Consider the following 22897-nt stretch of genomic DNA (forward strand, 5'->3'; position numbering starts at 1 on the left):
ACCTCCCATCCAAGGCTCCTATTGGCTAATTGGCCAGACATTGACGTGAGAGTCGCAACTATGCAAGAGATGATTGGACACAGCTTTACATATGGCTTTCCTGCCGCGATTTGGTTGGACAGACTTCACGTATGATCCCGCCTTATAGACTTGCTCGTAGCCAATAGACGCCGTAACTATAACGCTAGCTGCTGTTTGTCCACCTTTTCGTTTTAACTTAGCAGCTGTTTGAATAAATCATTTTAAAGACCTTAAACATTTGACAGATAAAATTATCTAATCTTACATTGCACACCCAGTCATCATTGCTGTGTTTTATTAAGCTTTTTGTGTAGTCAAAACAACACTATTGCCCGACCCGTCTGTGACTGGGCGTGACGTTGGCAGGCTATTTTTAGCAAAATGTGACACTATCAGAGATTACTCATAGGGAGTATTGTTTTGGAGTTGTTTAACACTAAACTGTAAAAATGAATAACTACAGAAATAAAATCACTCATTTCTGTGTTCATGCATCTACCATTTATATGTGTTGCTGGCATGTGTCCTGTGATTGGCTGGCGACCAGTCCAGGGTGTACCCCGCCTCTAGCCAGAAGTCAGCTGGAATAGGCTCCAGCATACCCCCGCGATCCTGGTGAGGATAGCGGCATAGGAAATAGACGGATGGATACAAATACACCGTTTTTATTTGGAATACAATACCAAACAAAGAAGAACAAAATCATAGAGGAAGCAACAATAATCCCATCCTTCAGTGTGAGTATATAAATGTAAGTGCAAACTGAAGTGAAATAAAATGCCAGATGATCAAACTCCTATCAGTTATTTATTGCTGAAATCTGACATTGACACTAATCTGCTCTGCATCAATCACTTCACACATTAGCTTTTGCTCTCCCACGAGTAAAAACTACTTTAATATTGCTTCATCTGAAGCTTTCATCGTTGAAGAGCTTTGAAGGAAAGTAAGAGCAGTTGTAAGGCAAGTAAGTCTGTACAATACCAGAATGTCCCCATTCTTAAAAAACAGCACAAAAAAAAAAACAAGGGACATCTCTATAAGCAGTCCATGGAATTGTCCGGTAGTATTCCCAAGGGTGCAGTTTTGCCTGGAAGACAAGATGGAGGCAGCATGGAGTTTGATGACGGATCCACATTTTCAGAGTCTTCCATTCTCTCTGCGCAGCCTTCCCAGTTGATGTGGAATCTGGTGACGCGGGGATTGGATGCTAGAATGTTTCTCTGCAGCTGGAAAGAGACGACGTACACAACATTAATGTCTTTATTTGATTTAATTCTCTGCAAAAATAAATAACAGGCAGTATTTCAAAGTGGCTGTAACGACACAAAATGCCTGCAGAGCAGACGTGGCATCTGTGAAGCTGAAATTTAGAAGGGAGTTTACATAGAAAGTGCTGAGACAGTAAAAATGGCTAAATACTTGAATACTGAGCCAAAAAAGAATGAAAGATCATATATATATATACATACATATATATATACACACACACACACACACACACACACATATATATATATATATATAAACAACTAGCAAAAGAAGACAATAGCAAAAATGATCTGATGTCAGATACTGAGAAGCGAGCCTTGCTCGAGTCTTCCCTCGCCAGCTTCGAATTTTGCCTAAATTAAGCATTTTAAAGCATAATAAAATTGGCAAAATTAATTAAAATACAAATATGAGGCATTCTACACTGATATGAGGTGCTCTACACTGGTCCCTAGGTGCCAGTAATGTTACTGTAATGTTCCGTGAGACACACAAGCACCACACTTGATCCACCAGAACAACAGCCTTCCTGTCACTTTATGTCCGTCCCTCACTATTATGTCCAACTATATTGGGTAATATGAGTGTAAAGGTGTTAAAGGGTCGGTATTTCATACCCATGGTCAGGGCTGTAATGAATTAACTGCACTACATGAGCGATTACAATACATTTTTTCTCCAAAATAGGCAACCCCCCACAGAAAACACATGTAAATTACTACATTGGTAGTAATTTGTGAATATGTGATAATGCAGGTAAAATGTGCAGCATACACATGTCACTGTTTAAAAAACAGCACATCATTTTTAAATGTTTATGTCTTTACACTTCAGTGATTATGTTTTTTCGTCAAACGTTGAAATTTCACACTTTGTTCGATGGTTCTTAAACACGCCACGGCTGCTGTGAGACGCAAAAGTGAAACTTTCAAATACTGCAACTTCTACACTGTGACTTAGATTCCATCTGTTCATGGATCATCTTACATGATCATTTATTAGTTGTTTTATCTTTTAAAATGCATTTAATACGTTTGTGAGGTATACTGAAGAGAGACGGGGAGAGTTCTGGAGATGAATCTAATCATAATCACTACAACAGTCACTCTTTTTGTAAATGTTGATCCAAAATCGGAGGAGAGCGCAAAGGTCAAGCTTAGTAGGAGGGTTTGGAGGGAGAGCAAGCCTTGTGTCAAAAATAGACCTTTTTTATGGGAGTCTCAATTACGTTCGGATTTCCAGAAGAGCAGTGGCCTATAGCCTGCCAGTATATAAAAACAAACAATATGTGCTTATAAATATGCTCAGAAATAGGCCTGTCACGATAACCAATAAATCAATTAACTTCACGCCAAATAAAAACAACAATTTTGCCTGCCTCGATATATTGACATGGGCATGAGTGTTTGTTTTCCTCCGCTCTCTCTACCAAACAGGCTGGATGACAACAGAGTTCACTCTGTGCATCTGTCTTAACACCTGGGTGTGTTGGTTCTGTAGCGGAATGAATGGAGCGAGGGAACCCTCCTGTCAAGTCATTCAGTGTCTCTGTTCCAGTGTGGAGAGGCGCGCCACGCGCTAGGGAGCACACAGTATACTTGCTAGCTGTGTGTGTCGTGTGGTACACTATCAAATACTTTCTTCATGCCTTTTGTGTATAAAACACAATATGTCAATTTCAGCCTGTTTGCGCATCGTCATTTTTGTGACATGAAAAGGTTTGTGACAAAGACAATTAAATAAATCATACAAATTGCTGGAACTTATGTTTCAGTGATTCCTGAAGCATAACACCTCAATGTGCATCAAACGCATTTTGCTGCATCCAAAACATGACCAAACTCTGATAGAACGTTATACCCCATTAAATGCAAACTGCGTATTCCAAGCACAATGCGAGTTGACACTCCAATTACAATGTTAAATTCATGTAATGAGAAATTAAAGTTTATTGCTTTCGATACGGAGTACTTGCCTTACTGTGCCATATATTATCATTACATGAATGAAAAAATTGTCTTAAAATAATGTTGACAATAACAGTGTTTATTGTCAATAAGGACAATTATCGTCCAGCAAAATATGTTCTCGTGACAAGCCTACTCATAAATAACACAAAATTATTTTACATTCAAAAAAATAACAGCAGTTCTTTTTATATGGCGTTTAGATATTTAAAGGTTCAACACCACTGTTGTTCTTTATTTTTCAGTAATATTAAGGACTAATAAAGTTTTGGTTGAAATACCATCGGGCCAAAGGCTGTCAGAGAGCATCTCATAATGTCACGTATCATGAAGGTATCGTTACATTATTAGCTAACCATCTCTGTTCACGTAAGGGAGGGAGCGGGTATTGAATATTAGAAGCCTGTACAAGCATAGTAAGATGGATCTCAAGCGCAAATAACGGAACATATGGTCGGGCCATGTATAATGTTACACCAGTGATAGTAAACTGGAACTGACTCGCTGCCTGTCTTTCAGGTGTTCCGCTAGGTTCAAAGGCATCGTGTGCATGTCGGTTTTTATAAATTCATACTGTAAGTGCACCGCATTCATCCAAAGTATCTCCACATGTGACTCCTGCTACCTGGTTCATTGATAAGCCGCGTTCACATGCTTTTTTGAAAGACAGTTTGTGTTCATCTTCGGCGCTAACTGCCGAGAGAAACAAGCGACTGGCGCTCTGAAAACAAGTCCAAAACAACAGAACATGGGAATTTGCAAGCTACTTAAAAAAAAAAAAAAAACACTTAGCAACACACTGCTCATACGTGCAACTGCCCATGTCAGAGTCTATACGGCTTGCCGAGGGAGACTGTATAGTCAATACTTACGATACCTAAAAAAAAAAAGAAGCAGATATCGATACATAGTTTGTGTGTTGATAGAATTATTCTCGAAGTATCGATTCTTGTGATGCAAGGCTTTAAAATGGACCCAGAAGGCGCCTTATTGAGAGTCTAACCTGTGTGTAGTCTGGCTTGATGGGCGGATTCTCCCGAAGTTCTGGGTCCGTGTACTCGTTGTTCACATAGTAACCAATGCGAATGAACTCTTGGCTACGGTACGTGCAGGTGATGAGCACCACAGTGACCCCTACAGCATCGCTTTCAGGGATCAACCCGGTGTTTGGTGCATCAGCCTGTTGATTAAAAAAAAAAAACATTAACAACATTCTGACAGCAATAACACAGTAAATTCTTACCTGAAAAACAAACATATGTCGTCCCGCAGGTACTGGTCCAACCAAGACGGAGTCCAAGACTTGATCATACTCTTCACTCTCTGCTGAGCCCACATAGATGATCTTCCATTCCAAGTCTGTAAACCCAGGACGTGATGTCATATTAATCATGCATTTAAGGGATTGTTTATCATAGAAGACAAAAACTCTTCAGGTAAAGCCACACATCCATGTTTACACAGGTACCGTACACCAAATGGAAGTCTTAATAATTTGTCTTGAGAAGTATTTTGATGCTACACTCTTCGACACCAATAGTTAGTAAATAAGACTAGCTAGCCAAGAGTGAACGTTAGCAGTTAGTCGTTTAGTGACAACAAGACACGTTTGTCGTTACACTCACCTTCGGGCAGGTCTTCCATGCACTCAAATGTTATTTCAAACTGGAAGGGGTTCCCAAAGGGGCTCGGGTTGTCCAAGACGGCCACATTTAACACTTGCACTTTCGCCATTTTTGTCGATGATGGGCGGCTGCTGCTGCAAACTGGCACAATGCTAACTACAAATCAGGCGGTTCAAAGCCCCTTTCCCGGGGAAAGCTTTAGTTTAAGTCAAACTCACTTTCGCCTTCAACTTCACCTGAAAAATAGGCGTTTCACTGTGACTTAAACGACACAATGTACTCAATTCAGTCGCACAAAGCCCCACAAAAAAAGTACTCTTTAAAAAACCAAAAGTGTTTTGAGTATTGTACTCCCGCCGCTTTGACAACCTACCCAGAATTCCATGCATCCGGACTACGGACAAAGGTAAGCTTCCGGTTGCTTGAATTTGAGAGGCGCCCTCTTGTGGATAATTGGGTGTCAGTACATTTACCGGCTACGCAGTGAGATAAAATGATAAAGTTAATTAAAAAAAGAAACATATAAAATGATTCAATAAAACAACATAAAAAATAAATACCTAAATTATTTGCACTTAACAATGACAAATTATCATATATTTTATTTTAATTTTTTTTTTTTGCATTAGATGTTTGCTTAAATTGGAGAAGTGCCCCCTCGTGGACGATTGGGTTCATGTCTGTACGTTCACCTGGCCTCAACGTTAGGTAAAATAATTAAGTAAATGAAAGCAAACGAATTCGCATTTAACGATAAACATTTATATTTATTTTATTTTATTACATTTTGTTTAATTTTATCTGTCTGAAAAATGATTATATACTTAGTTTTCAACATACCTGATCATTTTCCCTATATAACTTCAGGTGCTGTGGGTCCGCGTAAGGCACTGCGGTTGCACATAACCGTAGTTGGTGGTCTTAACACCACGACTGCCTTTAGATTAGACCCCCCGCCACCGAGACTGAAGTGTGGGTGGTGGGGGGAGAAGGTAAGGATTAGCCTTTGAGCTAGTGCAGATTTCATCCCAATAAATATCCCAGGAATGCTCATGTCCACGTTCTCCAGTGGTTGGGAGGCGGGGCCACCTGATGGGGGCGCTGTTTCCCTGCAGCCCCCGCTATACAGTAGAGACACAGGTTGCTAGGTAAGGGCAAGAACAGTGAGTGGAGTCAAACACCGTGAGCCTCATGCTGGAGCGCAAGTGCAGCCTCGGCAGGGAAAAGAATGTAGTAGATTTCTTCCAATGTAGGAACAATAGTATTTCATCTAGAAGGGCTCTAGAAGTCCACACCAGGGCTGTTTGTATTCTGAGTAACCTGACTCTGTTCTGCTCCACTAAACTGCGTTTTATTTGGACTTTGCACAAAGGAGGATCTGTCTGCTTGCAGGAAGGTGCGCTCGCGCAGGTAATGTAACACCGAACTGGATCACATGATCAAGTGCTTTACATAAAGAGGATGTGGGAGCCCCGAACGCTCGGTTTCGGTTTATTTTGATAATGTTATTTGGTGCATAGATTGCGAAGGTGAGGACCGAAGTAACATGTAGTAGATTTCTCACCTTTTTTTTTTTTGCCGACCTGAGAGCAGCCTGATTGAGGTTGGTGTATATACAGTATAGACTATATTTACTTTAGTCATGTGGTTATGTGATTCAGCATGATTCACTGTTCCTTGTCTCAATCTCTGCTTAAAATAGTCAACATTTGTCCTCTCTCTCTAGGGAGGAGAGAACAGCATCAGGTGGCATTCATGAAATGGGCCCGAGCTGATGCCCGCTACACTCGGCCCAGGACCCGGTTCTAGACATGGCCGGGAGTCCAGATGTACATCCGGCCACACCTGGCGTCGTCATGCTGGGGGGTGTTTTTATTCTCCTGCTGCTCAGCAGTAATGCTGTGTGGGGTGAGTCGCTGCACGGCCTTTTGCCACTGAAGATCATAGCACTTCCAAAGCACCCAATCAGATTGCTGTGATGTCATCCGCATTGCTCGCGGAGGGAGACTGTATAGTCAATACTGACGATACCTAAAAAAAAAGAAGATATCGATGTATAGTTTGTGTGTTGATATCGATTTGGTATCGAAGTATCGATTCTCGCGACAACCCTACTGGCAACATGAATACAAAACTGATGACGCAAGGCTTTAAAATGGACCCGGAAGTCGCCTTATCGAGAGTCTAACCTGTGTGTAGTCTGGCTTGATGGGCGGGTTCTCCCGGAAGTTCTGGGTCCGTGTACTCGTTGTTCACATAGTGACCGATGCAAATGAATTCTTGGCCATCCGCATTGCTGAGCAAATCCACTAGGGGGCATATTTGCGTGACATTCTTAAGAAACACAAGAAAAGGAGGACAAACAACAGCAAAAATGAGCGTAAAGCGGAACACTTGATGTTAATAACACAAAGCTGTTATATGCAAAGAGTCTTTGCATTTACATTACTGTATACATAACTTCTTAACATACTGGATTGGTTTGTATTGGACACCCCTTCTCTCAAGTCCAGTGCAATTTGTTGGAATTTTGTCACAATTTTCCCCAAAATAAAAATAATGGCACCCTTGTAAAAGCTATGAACTGTACAGGAACTGTTGCAAGTAACATTTTAACATTCCTCACTGTCACACGAGGGTAAACATAAGTTGGTTACCTCTGGAAACAATAAAACAGTCAAACGACGGAGCCGCACTGCGAAGGTGACCGCAGTCCACGTTTCCAACGTCAGCGTTATGTCATGGCTGTAATGGTAGGTGGAAAAAGAGGTGAACTACGATTGAATAGTAATTAAACATAAAAACAATGTTCACGTCGTCAGTGTAAAATGAAGTTAACATCTGTTAATAGCGAAGCATGAAAAACAATAAAACATTCTTAAATGTCACACAAGTTAAGCACTCTTAATAGTAAAACATGACAAATACTATAATGGTCTTAATTGGCACTTCAAGCATAACTTTCACTTTGACACAAATCATTTTTGCTTTTGTGACAGCTCAAATAGCTAAACAACTATACCACAACATAAAAAACAAGAAAAAGGGTGGTTTTAAATCAAAAATAACAAATATAACACCATGAACTATTTACAATTGTCACAGTTGGCTCTGAATTATGTGTGTGCACGTGTTATTTCCCTACAATGTGTACAGTAACGCTCTCTCACTTCCTCCTTCCTGTCGTGTGTTTTTTCCGTCCACGTGATCTCTGCCGAGCTCTTATCAAATGCACTTCTACCACCTTGTGGCTGTTTTTATGGCTTAAAATTGCTTGAAAATAAAAAAAAAATGCATCAGTGGAGAGTTGCATCACCACCTCTTTTTGCCTCTTGTGTGAAAAAACGTGAAAAATGTTTAAATACGTTGTTGGGATCGGGCGCTCGGCTTTATAAAAACGTATGAATACGTCCTTGGTATTGAGTGAGTTATTGTGAAACATAAAAAAATAATATAGTGGTGTTAATTGTCACACAAGTGTAAAAAGAAGTTAACTCCTATTGATAGTAAAATATAAAAAATAATGCAATGTTCTTAATGTCACACTCGTGTCAAAAGAAGTGAACCACTGTTAAAAGTCAAACCTACCGATAGATAACGTTCTTAATTGTCACACAAGCGTAAAAACATGTTCAACCCTGTTAAGAGTAAAACATAACAAAAATATGTTATATTCTTAATTGTCATTCAAGTGTAAAAATAAATAACCACTGTTTATAGCAAGCGTAAAAAACAATATACAGTCATGGAAAACAATGATTAGACCAGCCTTGTTTCTTCAGTTTCTTGTTCATTTTAATGCCTGATGCCACTGAAGGTACTTTTGTTTGGACAAATATAACAATGGCAACAAAAATAGCTCATACGAGTTCCATGTTTGGGCAGTACAATGCTACAGCTATTCATGTGATTTTGGCTATCATCAAGAAAACCATGGAAGTTGCGAGATATCAGCTCTTAAATTCAACTCTTATGAGCTATATTTGTTATCATCATCATATTTGTCCAAAAAAATGTACCTTTAGTTGTACCAGGCATTACAATGGATCAATAAACTGAAGAAACAAGGGTGGGCTAATCAGTTTTTCCATGACTGTATGTTAACCATTGTCCATCCATCCATCCATTTTCTATGCCGCTTCTCCTCATTAGGGTCGCGGGGGCATGCTGGAGCCTATCCCAGCTGACTTCGGGCGACAGGCGGGGTACACCCTGGTCTGGTTGCCAGCCAATCACAGGGCACATATAGACAAACAAGCATTCACACTCACATTCATACCTATGGACAATTTAGAGTCGCCAATTAACCTAACATGCATGTTTTTGGAATGTGGGAGGAAACCAGAGTACCCGGAGAAAACCGGGAACATGGGCAACATGCTAACCACTAGACCACCGTGCGGCCAGCTTCCAGCACCTGGTATTCCCAGGCCTGTCTCCCATCCAAGTACTAACCAGGCCCGGCCCTGCTTAGCTTTCGAGATCAGACGAGATCGGGCGCAGACAGGGCAGCGTGGCCTTGTCAACCATTGTAAAAGTGTAAAATGTGAAAAAAATGTTTTCTTAATTGTCACACGAGTGTAAAAAGACGTCAACCCCTACTGATAGTCAAATCTAAAAATAACATCATGTTCTTAATGTCACGTTAGTGTAAAGTAAGTTGACCATTGCCGCTAGTTCAACATAAAAACAAGAAAATGTTCTTAATTGGCAGTCAAGTGTAAAAATAACATAACCACTGTTAAAAGGGTAAAATGTCAAACATAATATGTTCTTAATTGACACAGAGGTGGAAAAAGAAGTTAACCGCTGCTAATAGTAAAACGTAAAAAATAACATCACGGGATCAGTTGTCACACGAGTGAAACTGAGATGTCGCTAACGTCCGATGTATATTTTTCTCTCTTGTAAAAAAAAGTAATCCCTCACTATCATTTTGCTGCAATCCATGGTGTTGGGCTGAATGTGAGGGTTGCTATGATATGCTGTGAATGTCAGCCAGACGATATGAAAGATGAAATCCTATGAAAACAGAGCGGCCGTAAGTGTGCAAGAAGACATTCATTCCATGTAACACACAATTCCATTTCAGTTTTGAGTTTTTTCCTGCGGGCCTTATCAGGGTGTACTTTTGTCCTCACAAAGCTGCCTATTTGCCCTGGTAAATTATTGACTCTGAAAAAGCAGGAGGTGGTTTTCAGTTTCCAAAAAACTCTCTCAGCAAAACGTTCGGAGGATGACACAGGAGCGAGAGATACATTTTAGATGATTGGTATATTTTTTGGCTTTCTCCTCCCACATCGTCCATGTGACTCAGCTGACTTTATGCACAGCACTCCACATTCCTCGGCTTCCCCTCCTCCTCCTCCCCCTCCTCCCCAACTTGTTACTGTGTAGTGTGGTGATGTCACCGAGTCATCACATGGCCGCTCATGGGTGGCGAGGAACAGCGTGGGACCTCGGTGTACGGCTTTAATGCTTACCTCAGTCACCACAGCGTGCGGCACATATCGTTCTTTTCGCAGATAAAATGCTGCTAAACGTGCATGAACGGACGGGTGTGCACTCACTGGAAAGTCTCGTGCTGACTCAGCATTTAAAGATGTTCACTTGCAGTCATTTTACCTGAACATCATGTTGATGGTACGCTAGATTGTTATAAGGAAGGGAGCATTGCTAACCAGCAGCCTTAGTGATGTGCATGTACTAGGCTCCACTGCAAAATTGCTAGTCAGAGATCCTCTATGTGGCAGGAGCGCTCTATTGTTTTTAAGAATTTGTTGCAAAGATGCTAGTTTTTAAGAATCAAAGAGCCTATATGTTACAGGATTTAGGGATCCATCCATCCTTTTTCTATGCTGTTTATCCTCATTAGGGTATGCTGGAGCCTATCCCAGCTGAGGCGGGGTACATCCTGGACTGGTCGCCAGCCAGGGCACATATAGACAAACAACCATTCAAGCTCACATTCGTACCTATGGACAATTTAGAGTCGCCAATGAACCTAACATGCATGTTTTTGGAATGTGGGAAAAAAACGGAGTACCCGAAGAAAACGCACAGGGAGAACTCCGCACCGAGATTCGCGGAGATTCGATTCAAACCCAGGTCTTCCCGATCTCCTGATTGTGTGGCCAACATGCTCACCACTCGGCCACGGCGCAGCTGTTTTTAGGGGTGTACTACGAAATTACAAGTCAAAGATCCACTAGGTAAAAGGGGTGCGCGCCTTTTTTTTCGGCATCTGCTGCAAAAATGCGAGTCAAAAATCCTCTGTAATATAGTGAACCTTTATTATAGAGTGTATATGACAAGGCGCTCTGCTGTTTGTTAGCATCCACTGCAGAAACGCTAGTCAAAGATCCTCAATATGACAGGTATGCTCTGCTTTTTTTTTTTTTTTTTTTTTTTAGGAATTTGCTGCAAAAACGCTAGTTTTGAACTGAACTGAGCTAAACAATGGTACACTGTACACACCAGTTGTGTGTATGTCATTTACGCCTCACAACAGTAGGGGGAGCCCCAGAGCAGGAACAAAAAAACGTGCCTTTACTGACCTGTTGACCCTTTTGCCAGAAGTTCCCATGAAGCAGTCTGGTGTTGTTAAACATTAAGTGTGTAAGTTAAGGGGTTGCTTCACTTGAGTTCCCTGTGCAAGGTAAGAATGAGCATGGCAACACTGCTTTTAGTTGAACTCACCCGCTTTTTTTCTACTCCACAGGGGATTCCAACACTGTTTCAAGTGACTTCAGATCACATAACGCCACCGTGAGTCAAATACTTTGCTTTTAAATTGTAACATTTTGATTCGGTCAAGGCCACGGACACGGAAACAAGATTTTTTTTTGGCCTGGGCCGAAGACATTCCAAAACGGTTTCCTGTGAACACTCAAACAGATCTATTCTATTTTCTCTGCATTGATAGTGGAACACACAAGTTAATATTAGCCAAACACAAAATAATATATACAGTAGAAATTACACTAAGTATATATTATTATTCATTATAATGAAAACAATATTGATTACAATATAGATATATAATTCTGCTAATAAATACTATGATTAACATGTTAAGTTTTTGTATTGTGATTATTATATATTTAAAATATTTATTATATATTATACACATTAAACTCCTTTATTATTAGTAGTATCGTAATTATTCTTATTCTACTTGTAAATGTATTTTTATATTGAGTTTTTCCCATTATTATTAATTGATTTTCTCTCATTTACAGTGGTTGTAATGTGTTAAAACGCAAAAAAGGCCAATTAAAATATACATCAAAATAAAAACGATACCCTACATACATTTTAGAAGAAGATAAAATACAGTTGTGTGGGACTGGTAAATAAAAATCTGAATTAGATATGGATTAAAACAGATTTTGTAAGTTAGTATTGTTTGTTTTGTTAACTATGCGGTCAAGTTATACAGCATGTAGTTAGTATGTATGTATTAGTATCCTAATTTTTGCATTATTCTATTTATTATTATTTTATTTATTATTACTTTCTTCAGGATTCTGATGGTCTTAGTATGCTTCAGGGGTTATAGCACCACCTGTTGCTGTGGCATGCACATGACAGCCTGTAATGTGATTTCATGTGGAGAGACCTTTTTTTTTTTTATACTGTATGAGGAGAAAATTACAATTTAAACTCACTGCTCATTGTCCGACACCAGGGCCCCAACATTGCTGCCATTGTGGCTCCCACGGTGACGCTGGGACTGCTGGCCATCATCTTGGCCGTGGTGGCCTGGCTGCTGTGTGTAGTGAAGAAGAAACGTCAGACGGAAGGCACGTACAGACCCAGCGCTGAGGAACAATGCGGCACTCGCAGCGTGGCCGCCACCGATGTGCTGAAGCTACCAAAGGAGGAAAGACTCATTTGACTTTGACCTTTGACCCGAGACTGGCCGTAGGCATCAAAAATAAGATGCATTTACTTACAGTGGCCTTGCCTGGCGCTGGTGAAGAACAACACGCATCCTCAAGCTGATTCTGATAACGCAAAAGAGGATCTTCAGTATTTCATCACCACCGACGGTTTCAAAGGCTTTATTCATGTTGTACTGTACATTATGTAGTAAATCAATAGCACTCTTTTACCTCAAACGTCTCCGTTTCGACTCACACACACATTTTCATGTGGTACAGTAGTGATTCAACACCGGTTTACACTTTTATTCTCAATAATTTAACGTTAAATGAGTCAATGATCTCATCATTATGGTTATGTGCATGTTTTTCCAATAAATTCCTGCTTTATTTGTACACAAGTTGAGCAACTGCAGCACACCTGCAGCTTGGGTAATCAATAATGGGCATGTATGGAGTAGGTCTTTAACCAAAATGATATTTTTTTAAATTAATAATTATTATTGTTAAGTTTTACTTAAAAAAAACAGCAAAAATTAAAAAGCACATTATTGTTTTTTGGTTAAGACATCACATTGTTGTTATTTACTTGCATTTCAGTTGCCAAAGGAGACCATACAAAATATCGATATCAACTTTTATGGTTATTATGTCTGTTGACAGGTCGTCTGATAACTACTGTACATAATAATATACAGTCAAGCACTGATTCTCAAACAAGTACTACTGCTTGTATATTATACGTGAGCTCCGTTAAGTTGTACTCAGGAATACCAGAGATTTTTAAAAATACACATAATATTTAGTTAGAAATACAGTATGTACATATGAATCAATCATCCAAATACAATTTTATTAACCAAAGATTTGCTCAAATTCAATTCAAATGATGTTTCCCTTTGCTGGAATAAAATGTTCAAACCACCTCATGCATCGCAAAATATTTCCGAAAACTATTGTTAAAATGAATATTGAAGCGACCTATAACCATAATAAAAACAAAAAATTTAAATAATACAATAAAAACATTAAAAAAGAAAATAAATCCTGTATTACAGTAAGCTAATTGTAGACATTTGTACCTACGGCCATACAAAAGGGTTGAAACCTCATGCTATTATGATGTAGATGCACTAGCAATGATTTTTCAACTGTGTAGCGAAAATACCACTCGTGGTACGTGGGCTTCATCTCGCGGTAGGCAGGACCGCAACATTTAAAAGGAAACCAAAACATAAAAATAAAATTGTAATATTGGAAATCTATAGTAAAATATGCATGAAGTCATCAGACAGTTTCATTTGCTGCAATATTAAAGGCTCCAACGAGTCATCACATGTTTTTTTTTCTTGGAATGTTATCATGTGAAAATGGAACCACTATATATTAGAATGGCTCAAAATGAAATGGTCTTTCCTTCGTGCAAAGGTTTGCGTGCAACCCAAGGGTTAGGCATTAGGGTTTAGGGTTAAGGGTACGGTTTTTGGTTAGGGCTTGTGTTTTGGGTTCAGGGCTAGGATTAGAGTTTAGCTTTGGGTTTAAGGTAAGGTTAGGGTTAGAGTTAGGCTTAGGGTTAGGTTCAGGGTCAGGCTTTTGGTTAGGGAAAGGGTTTTGGGTTAAGGGTTCAAGTTTAGGGTCCAAGTTTAGGATTAAGGTTAAGTGTTAAGGTTGAGTTAGGGTTCAGGGTGAGGCTTAGAATTTAGCGTTAGGAGTTCAGGTTAAGTGTTAGGGTTTAAGATTTAGGGCTAATTTGAAGGGTTAGAGGTTCAGGTTAAGTGTTAGGCTTTAAGTGTTAGTGTTGGGTTTAAGGGTTCAGGTTAAGTGTTAGGGGTTAGGGTTTAAGATTTAGGGCTAATTTGAAGGGTTAGAGGTTCAGGTTAAGTGTTAGGCTTTAAGTGTTAGTGTTGGGTTTAAGGGTTCTGGTTAAGTGTTAGGGGTTAGGGTTTAAGATTTAAGGCTAATTTGAAGGGTTAGGGGTTCAGGTTAAGTGTTAGGGATTAAGAGTTAGGGCTGGGTTTAAGGGTTCAGGTTAAGTGTTAAGGTTAACATTTAGGGTTAAGAGTTACAGTTGGGTTTAAAGGTTTGGTGTTCAGGTTAAGTGTTAGGGTTTAAGATTTACGGTTAAGAGTTAGGGTTGGGTTTAAGGGTTAGGTGTTCAAGTGCTAGGGGTTAGGGTTTAAGATTTATGGCAAAGAGTTAGGCTTAGAGTTTAGAGTAAGGGTTTAGGGTTTGCGGTTCAGGTTAAATGTTGTGGTTTAAGATTTAAGGTTGGGTTTAAAGGTTTGGGGTTCAGATTGAGTGTTAGGGTTTACGATTTAGGGTTAAGAGTTAGGGTTGGGTTTAAGGGTTAGGGTAAAGGTTAGTGCATTGTGTAAAATCAGCCACTAAATGACACAATAAAGACAAAGAGGCGATAAATCAACCTTTACATTACATTTTAATAGTTCTCCCATTGAAAGGCTTCACAGTTAAACTTGCTTGCTTTGAAATTGGGCAAGGCAATGAATGTCGGGGCGGATGGATGTGGAATGTCAGTGCGTTCACAATGAAAATCAGAAGCAAAACCTTGTCTAGCATGAGTTGCATCGGTAACACAACGTCTAAAACACCAGAGCAACATGGAGCGAACACGGCGTCAGTGCAGTGATAGGAATGAAATGAAGGGGGGATGGGTGAGGTGAAATGGAGGCGGAGTGTTTTTTTTTTAGGCCACCTCCTCCTCTCCCTCCTCCTCGAACTCTCCCTCCTCGGCGGTGGCGTCCTGGTACTGCTGGTACTCAGACACCAGGTCGTTCATGTTGCTCTCAGCTTCTGTGAACTCCATCTCATCCATGCCCTCGCCCGTGTACCAGTGGAGGAAGGCCTTACGGCGGAACATGGCGGTGAACTGCTCCGAGATGCGCTTGAACAGCTCCTGGATGGCCGTGCTGTTGCCGATGAAGGTGGCGGCCATCTTGAGGCCGCGGGGCGGTATGTCGCACACGGCCGTCTTCACATTGTTGGGGATCCACTCCACAAAGTAGCTGCTGTTCTTGTTCTGCACGTTCAGCATCTGCTCGTCCACCTCCTTCATGGACATGCGGCCGCGGAAGACGGCGGCAACGGTGAGGTAGCGGCCGTGGCGCGGGTCGCACGCCGCCATCATGTTCTTGGCGTCAAACATCTGCTGGGTGAGCTCGGGCACAGAGAGTGAGCGGTATTGCTGGCTCCCCCTGCTGGTGAGGGGGGCGAAGCCCGGCATGAAGAAGTGCAGGCGGGGGAAGGGCACCATATTGACCGCCAGCTTGCGGAGGTCGGCATTGAGTTGGCCGGGGAATCGCAGACAGGTGGTGACGCCGCTCATGGTGGCCGACACCAAATGGTTGAGGTCTCCGTACGTGGGCGTGGTCAGCTTCAAGGTGCGGAAGCAGATGTCGTACAGAGCTTCATTGTCAATGCAGTAGGTCTCGTCTGTGTTCTCCACCAGCTGGTGCACCGACAGCGTGGCGTTGTACGGCTCCACCACCGTGTCGGACACTTTGGGGGAGGGCACCACGCTGAAGGTGTTCATGATGCGGTCCGGGTACTCCTCGCGGATCTTGCTGATGAGCAAGGTGCCCATACCCGAGCCGGTGCCGCCGCCCAGGGAGTGAGTGAGCTGGAATCCCTGCAAGCAGTCGCAGCTCTCCGCCTCTTTCCTCACCACGTCCAGGACCGAGTCCACCAGCTCGGCACCCTCCGTGTAGTGACCCTTGGCCCAGTTGTTGCCGGCGCCGCTCTGGCCTGGACGCAAAATCATATCACAGTGAAGCATCATGTCAGCTTGTACCCATGACCGTGACCACTGCTTGTTTGTGGCTTACCAAAGACAAAGTTATCCGGTCTGAAGATCTGACCGAAAGGACCGGACCTGACAGAATCCATAGTTCCTGGCTCCAGGTCCACCAAGATGGCACGGGGGACATACTTCCCACCTGAAAATAATCCAGACGGTCAATAATGTCATTGCGCGTGTGTTATACCACCTCAAAAACATATTCCGCCTTGCAAATACCACAGTTTCCGGACTATTTGCAACCCTAAACACGCAAAAGCCTTTATTGGACCTCACTGCAGAGCTGAACTGCATCAAATGTAACCTTCTAGTAGCCAATAAGATCCATTTTTGCTGCCTACGCTTACCAGGTTTTTTTCCCATACATTCATTTGACAAATAGATTTGGTGCTACCTGTTCGCCCTCGCTCATAAGCACATTACACGCACCTGGTCTGCCAGAGAATAAGAACACATAGCAGGAGGGATCGGTGTTGCCAACTTAGCGACTTTATATTTAACAAGTAATCAGACCCCCTTTACTCTTTCAAAAAAGGGATTACTTTAGCGACACATCTAGTGACTAGAGACTTTTGGCGACTCTGACATGAAAGCATGCATCGCTCCTCCCCCGTCTAAAAAAGTTAATTTGTAGTTCTAACCATATTTGTTCTGCTTTTCATGTTTTTTAAACTCACTTTTTGCAAATGAATCATGGCCAATTATGCAAGTTTGATGATTACATCATTACATCATCCCCCTCCCCACCCACAATGGCCACAAATAGATTGCAGTCCTGTGGGAAACACTCCTTACCATTGCTTGTACTCATCGGTAATTGCTTGTGATATAACGCGAGTTAAAACAGTCATGTGTCTGCAAACGAGCATTTAATTTGAATTCATTTTCGGTAAATCTTCATATGTATATAAAAAAATATATGTACAGTCATCCCACACCACTTCGCACTTCAAATTTCAGGTTTCACTCTATCACTGTTAGATTATCACTGATAGATTAATTAGTAAATCACTGCTGTTCCGCGGTTGAATATGGCTTATTACTAGTCAACAAATATGCACGATTAAGCAAATTAAGCAATTTCCAAGCGTAAAAATGGCTAAATTAACTAAAATACAAAAGATCAGGCATTCAGATAAGGCATTCAAAGACATGTGATGGTATGTAGTATTCTGCGCTGGTGCACTAGGTGTCAGTAATATGATGCAACATTGATGAGACAATAGCCACCACAGGAAGTACTGTACACAAGGAACATTTGAGTCTATAATATGTCTTATTCACTCTTATTATGTCTATATCGGGTAATACGAGTGTAAAGGTGACTATAGGGGTGTTACTTCATGTCTAGAGGGCTCTAATAGTGTTAAAAACCGTATTTAGGAGGTTGTTAACAGGTTTTCTATGCTCTAAAGACAAAAATATCACATGTATAAATAAGGAAACATACTCTGCTGAAATTCACTTGTCAGGTGTGGAACCAATTACCGCAAAAAACGAGGGATTACTGATTACTGTGGTGTTCCCACGTACCACTAGATGGAGCCCGTGTACCACCACCGGCAGAATCAATGGCCTGGTGATAATTGTGGTATGGTGGTCACTAGCTTTTGCTTCCACTCGACTTGATGACGTCATGATGGGGTTCTTCCACACCACAGTCATCCAAGCATGCATTGGTGCAGCCAGAATGGAAAAGGACCTCCCTCAAAATGTTCTCACAAAGTTGGAAAATGCTTGAATGAATAATTAAGATTGAAGGGGGCTCTATCCCAACCCCTGATTGATGAATTATTGATCAAGGGTTGTGTCCCAGTGCTTTTGTCTACTGTAGCGTAGACAAATTGATGTTTGTTCTGAACGATTTGTTAAATAAAGTTGAAATTCAAATGTGGTTTACCAGTGGCCTCGTTGTAATAGACGCTGATCCTGTCTAGCTGGAGGTCGCTATCGCCGTGGTAGGTTCCGGTGGGATCGATGCCATGCTCGTCGCTGATCACCTCCCAGAACTGGTGAGGGGGGAGAAAGTAGGCGCGCTGTGTTACGAGTAACAGTTGATCCAAGACACTAAATATTTATTTCTGTCCTTCAAAATGGAGAATAAATACGGCTTGAGGCTTAAAAAAAAGCAAATTCACAAGATGATGTCATTTTATGAATGAAATGAGGGAAAACATGTCAAGCATCATCTCATATATGGATTCATTCACAGTTATATCATTAAAAAAACACGATGCAAACGCTACACTAGTATTTCAGCAATTTAATGCTGATAATATACTTTAAAATACGCTAAACTTGAATTAGTGAGGTAAAAATAGGTCATTTAAAGAGGAGGAGGGGGGAGGGGCTCCACCCTGCTACGATTGAATGCCATAATAGCTAAAAATATGCACAAACATGTTTATTTTTAAACAAAAACGTCGATTTGAAGTGCAAGCGAAATGTTGCATAATAGCGCAAATCAATAATTCGTGCAAAACTGCCGTGATCATGAAGGCATGCGATGTCAGATGTGCGCCACATTCGAATATATTGTAAATTGCATTGTACAGTACATGCAAAACGTCCCTTTTATTTTGGTGTTCCTTCTGGAACATTCCATGAGGATGGATTAGGCAGCCCAGTCAATGAATGAACGCACGCACTAATCTTTGCACAAATAAAAAAAAACAAAAAAACATGGGAACATAAGGCTTACCTTGGCCCCGATTTGGTTCCCGCACTGGCCTGCTTGCAAGTGCACAATTTCACGCATTTTTGCGCAAATTTGAGAACGCGAGCTGGAGCTGTGACGACGGAGAGAAAAAGCAGAAGACGATGAGTGCCTTCTCGGGGTTCTGTGGCGGTGTCGTCGTTGCACCGCCTCTCAGCGCTTCGACTGGACTGAAGCGGTGGTGCAACCTGACGTCATCGCCATGGCAACCAAAGAGCGGAGGAGAAGGGGGCGGGGCCGAGGAGCCGTGGAAGTGGGGGATAGGATGCGAGGAGACGACATCCCCGCCATCAAGACGGAGCATCTCGCATTGTCTCGTCACACGCACTCTGTGAACTCACTAGCTTGTGAACAATTAATAGCTCGATTGTCACATTTACAAATGTGTCAAAAGCGCTTCTATTTTTGTCTGCGTCCTACATGCTGAGTTATGCATGATAGGAATATTTACCACAATACGATTCAAGGCAAAAATCGCCTTTATAGACACAACATGCCAATTGTTCATGCTACTTAGTGTGGTTTATATTTTGCCCCTCTTCGTCTACAGCTAAACAACCAAAATGTTAGAAGCACCTCTGAGCGTGATGCAACGCAGCTGTACAGGACTGCAAACCACAAGAATAAACATACAAGTGTTGTTCAAGTGAGTAAGAAGTAAAGAAATGCATCCATCACCTGGTATCCAACCAGGCGTACTCAGGTGTTTACACGACTATTCAATTAACAGCAGTCTCCTGTAGTCACCGGATGCGTGGTCCACAAAAACAGAAAACATTGAAAACATTGAAAACATTGACATTAAAGGGATAGTTCGGATTTTTTTTATGTAGTTGTATGACATCCCCATTAGCAGTGTAGTCCATTGCCGGTACCGGGCCGCAAAGAAAGAAAAAATAATTTCCACGTTGTTTTATTTTGAAAAGGGGCCGGATTCTCTCCGTTACATCCGTCTCACTTGACGCATGTCCATTGTGCGTGTGCTAACTTTCTCTCGCCGCACATATAGACTAATACTGTATTTTTTTTTACCATTTTTCTTTCACCTCATATGTGGTCTTAAATGCTGATACTATGTGGGAATGCATAAAGGTAAGTTTTGATGACTTATTGAGTGCTAATGTGCACATTTGTCTCAAGTGAATTCATGCTAGCACACTGCCTTGTACCACACACGTCAAACGGCGATGTAATAATCTCTCTGGAAAAACTCCAGAGATAAGATAAATTAGATCGCTATAATGTACGAACACCAACCCACATTCCCTGCCCCCGCCGGACCGCGGGAGATTTGTGGGAACACAAGCCGGTTCGTGGGTCAAGAAACTTTGGGGACCACTGGTGTAGTGCATCAACGGTGACTTACCCTTGGTGTTATATTTGTCTCCCGCCTTATCCCTGCGTGACGGAGCACCGCTTCCATCTTGTTTACGTGTGTGTTCCACAGCGGAAGAAGATGCGAGCGTCTTCATCACATACACAAGAATGCACAGGCGACAGTGCGCGGGGGTACGGCGGGAGGCAAATGTAACGCAGAGCGGTTTGTGAGCTCTAATTTCTTTTGAGGATTAATAAATTGGAGCACTCACTCTCTGAATAATCTGAACTCCTGCTTCAATGTGAGTATTTTGAGCAGAATAGTGCTGCCCAGTTACGTTCTTCTTTGGATTGATATCTAATTGAGACCGAATCAACAGCGCCTCTGCTGGTTGCAGCCATGTAGTGCACTCCATCTTGCCTCAACAAATTCTTATTGCTGGCTTAATTAAGTAATTGATTACTAGTGGTTAGCAGATAGCCAACCTTGTTTTTACCTGCAGCAAACATTTTCAGGTGAAATGCCATCCTTCCGGTCTGCCCACTGACATGCCAGCAGCTGTCAAAACACTGAGACGCATGCTTTTCTAACTTTCAGGAGAAACTTGACATCTCTCAACAGTCTGCAAGACAAAGTGGACAACCTGAAGAAGTCACACGGTACTCGGAAGCAGCTGAAGGAAGATGGCATCATCCTGCTGAAGGTGGAAGATGAGAACATTATTTCTCTGTACAGCTAACAGCCACTAGGGGGCAGTGTAGCAACACTACTGCACTATTGTTGTCCCACACTAGTGTATCAGAAGCGTGTTGACCAATATCTACCCTTGAAGCTGGAATTTAGACTGTTTAAGAGTTCTTTTAAAAGTCTTAAAAGACTTTTAAAACTCCCAGTCCTGCTGGAAACAAGTTGTTTTGTGTGCCTCCAGCTTTAATGCTAATGAACTATGTTTGTCCACACCAGTGTGTATCTCAAGAAGTGCTATTGTGCACTTTATCCACTTTTTACATACAGACGTGCCCTCATTTTTTGCAGTTAATCGGCTCAAGACCAGATCGCAATATAGGGTTCAATGTAAATAAAGGAATATTATAAAATGTTTTTTTTTTAATTATTAGAGCCCTCTAGACATAACATAACACCCGTATAGTCACCTGTACACTCCTATTATTTATTGTTTACACCACATGACAACTCTTATGCTGCAGGGACTTGAGACGGCTGCTTGCTAGCAAGCTAACCAGTTAGCCTCGAATGTATTTCTTCTTAAGAAGACACAAATATACCACTTCCACATGGATGGGAGGAGAACTTTTTCACTCTATCATATGGGACATGCCATGGCTGACTTCATGACTTCATGAAATGTTAAGGTAATGTAACGGAAGGTTTTGTGTCATTACTGCCACCTAGTGACCAGAATGCTACATATCACTTGTATTTCAATATGTTTTGGCTAATAACAGACCATAGTTTACCATGAAACAGCGATCATCCATCCATCCATCCATTTTCTATGCCACTTATCCTCACTAGGGTCGCATGTATGCTGGAGCCTATCCCAGCTGACTTGGGGCAAGAGGCGGGGTACACCCTGGACTGGTCGCCAGCCAATCGCAGGGCACATATAGATAAACAACCATTCACACTCACATTCATACTTATGGACAATTTAGAGTCACCAAAGGAAACCGGAGTACCCGGAGAAAACCCACACACGCACGGGGAGAACATGCAAACTCCACACAGAGATGCCCAACGGAGATTCAAACCCAGATCTTCCCGATCTCCTGACTGTGTGGCCAAAATGCTAACCATGCTAACCCGAAACAGCGATCATTTATAAATGAATTAATTTCTGAAAAACTGCGATATAGCGAGGGAGCGATAATCAAACCGTGATATTGCGAGGGACAACTGTATACTGTACACTCTAACGCTACGCTTGGATTGGGACAGGAGGACACCACTGTTGGCTTAGCCATGTGAGCTACAGTGCTAAGATTAATCACATTTTTAGCAACGTCATTCAACGTTCGCTAAATGAAAGCAAAAGGCTCAAACGTACGCATCACACACCTGTCGCTGATGGATGGCGTTCTTTTAAGATGCGTAGAAAAGCCTGTTCTCTTGTTTGTTTTTAACAAAGCTGTCTTCCGTGAAGTGGCGGGTGTATACACGTGGCAAGGCTCAGGGGCAGGTGAGAATCGGTATCATCTCCATGAGGAAAAAGGTTTTCATTTATGATGTCAAAAGCGACCGTTCGAGCGCCTCTTCT

The 22897-nt window shown here is 41.6% G+C and overlaps 3 protein-coding genes across 4 annotated transcripts; 1 reads left to right on the top strand and 2 right to left on the bottom strand.

Moving 5' to 3' along the window:
* Nucleotides 1-670: 670 nt before the first annotated feature.
* On the bottom strand, nucleotides 671-12778 carry asf1ba (anti-silencing function 1Ba histone chaperone). Its single transcript, XM_054760698.1, has 7 exons — nucleotides 12556-12778; nucleotides 7543-7630; nucleotides 7075-7219; nucleotides 4886-6916; nucleotides 4504-4619; nucleotides 4264-4440; nucleotides 671-1250 (listed from the first exon to the last, which is right to left on the bottom strand). Exons 4-7 carry the CDS (start codon nucleotides 4992-4994, stop codon nucleotides 1059-1061), a joined length of 594 nt encoding a protein of 197 aa, XP_054616673.1. The 5' UTR covers nucleotides 4995-6916; nucleotides 7075-7219; nucleotides 7543-7630; nucleotides 12556-12778; the 3' UTR covers nucleotides 671-1058.
* crb3a (crumbs homolog 3a) lies at nucleotides 6015-13357 on the top strand. 2 transcript variants are annotated; one of them, XM_054760699.1, is made up of 4 exons: nucleotides 6015-6295; nucleotides 6612-6793; nucleotides 11607-11653; nucleotides 12576-13311. In XM_054760699.1, exons 2-4 carry the CDS (start codon nucleotides 6697-6699, stop codon nucleotides 12783-12785), a joined length of 354 nt encoding a protein of 117 aa, XP_054616674.1. In that variant the 5' UTR covers nucleotides 6015-6295; nucleotides 6612-6696; the 3' UTR covers nucleotides 12786-13311. The 2 variants fall into 2 exon arrangements, with proteins under 2 accessions (XP_054616674.1, XP_054616675.1); XM_054760700.1 differs by lacking the exon at nucleotides 6015-6295 and adding an exon at nucleotides 6327-6488 and having other exon boundaries at nucleotides 12576-13357.
* A 1974-nt stretch (nucleotides 13358-15331) lies between these two features.
* Nucleotides 15332-19473, bottom strand: tubb4bl (tubulin, beta 4B class IVb-like). Its single transcript, XM_054760691.1, has 4 exons — nucleotides 19287-19473; nucleotides 18486-18594; nucleotides 16614-16724; nucleotides 15332-16533 (listed from the first exon to the last, which is right to left on the bottom strand). The coding sequence occupies exons 1-4, from the start codon at nucleotides 19341-19343 to the stop codon at nucleotides 15476-15478; spliced, it is 1335 nt and encodes a 444-aa protein (XP_054616666.1). The 5' UTR covers nucleotides 19344-19473; the 3' UTR covers nucleotides 15332-15475.
* Nucleotides 19474-22897: the final 3424 nt, after the last annotated feature.

The sequence above is a fragment of the Dunckerocampus dactyliophorus genome, chromosome 18 (genome assembly GCF_027744805.1).
Source record: "Dunckerocampus dactyliophorus isolate RoL2022-P2 chromosome 18, RoL_Ddac_1.1, whole genome shotgun sequence".
Taxonomy (NCBI): Eukaryota; Metazoa; Chordata; class Actinopteri; order Syngnathiformes; family Syngnathidae; genus Dunckerocampus; species Dunckerocampus dactyliophorus.

What these genes read in the sequence shown, in the direction of transcription:
- crb3a (XM_054760699.1), top strand. Translation starts at nt 6,697, where the DNA reads ATGGCCGGGAGTCCAGATGTACATCCGGCCACACCTGGCGTCGTCATG. An exon ending in CAGCAGTAATGCTGTGTGGG is followed by an intron (nt 6,794 to 11,606) that starts GTGAGTCGCTGC and finishes TCTACTCCACAG; the next exon opens with GGGATTCCAACACTGTTTCA. An exon ending in TCAGATCACATAACGCCACC is followed by an intron (nt 11,654 to 12,575) that starts GTGAGTCAAATA and finishes GTCCGACACCAG; the next exon opens with GGCCCCAACATTGCTGCCAT.
- asf1ba (XM_054760698.1), bottom strand. Translation starts at nt 4,994, where the DNA reads ATGGCGAAAGTGCAAGTGTTAAATGTGGCCGTCTTGGACAACCCGAGC. An exon ending in CATGGAAGACCTGCCCGAAG is followed by an intron (nt 4,620 to 4,885) that starts GTGAGTGTAACG and finishes CTGGGTTTACAG; the next exon opens with ACTTGGAATGGAAGATCATC. An exon ending in TCAAGCCAGACTACACACAG is followed by an intron (nt 1,251 to 4,263) that starts GTTAGACTCTCA and finishes GTCTCTTTCCAG; the next exon opens with CTGCAGAGAAACATTCTAGC.
- tubb4bl (XM_054760691.1), bottom strand. Translation starts at nt 19,343, where the DNA reads ATGCGTGAAATTGTGCACTTGCAAGCAGGCCAGTGCGGGAACCAAATC. An exon ending in CTATTACAACGAGGCCACTG is followed by an intron (nt 16,725 to 18,485) that starts GTAAACCACATT and finishes GATTATTTTCAG; the next exon opens with GTGGGAAGTATGTCCCCCGT. An exon ending in ACCGGATAACTTTGTCTTTG is followed by an intron (nt 16,534 to 16,613) that starts GTAAGCCACAAA and finishes TTTTGCGTCCAG; the next exon opens with GCCAGAGCGGCGCCGGCAAC.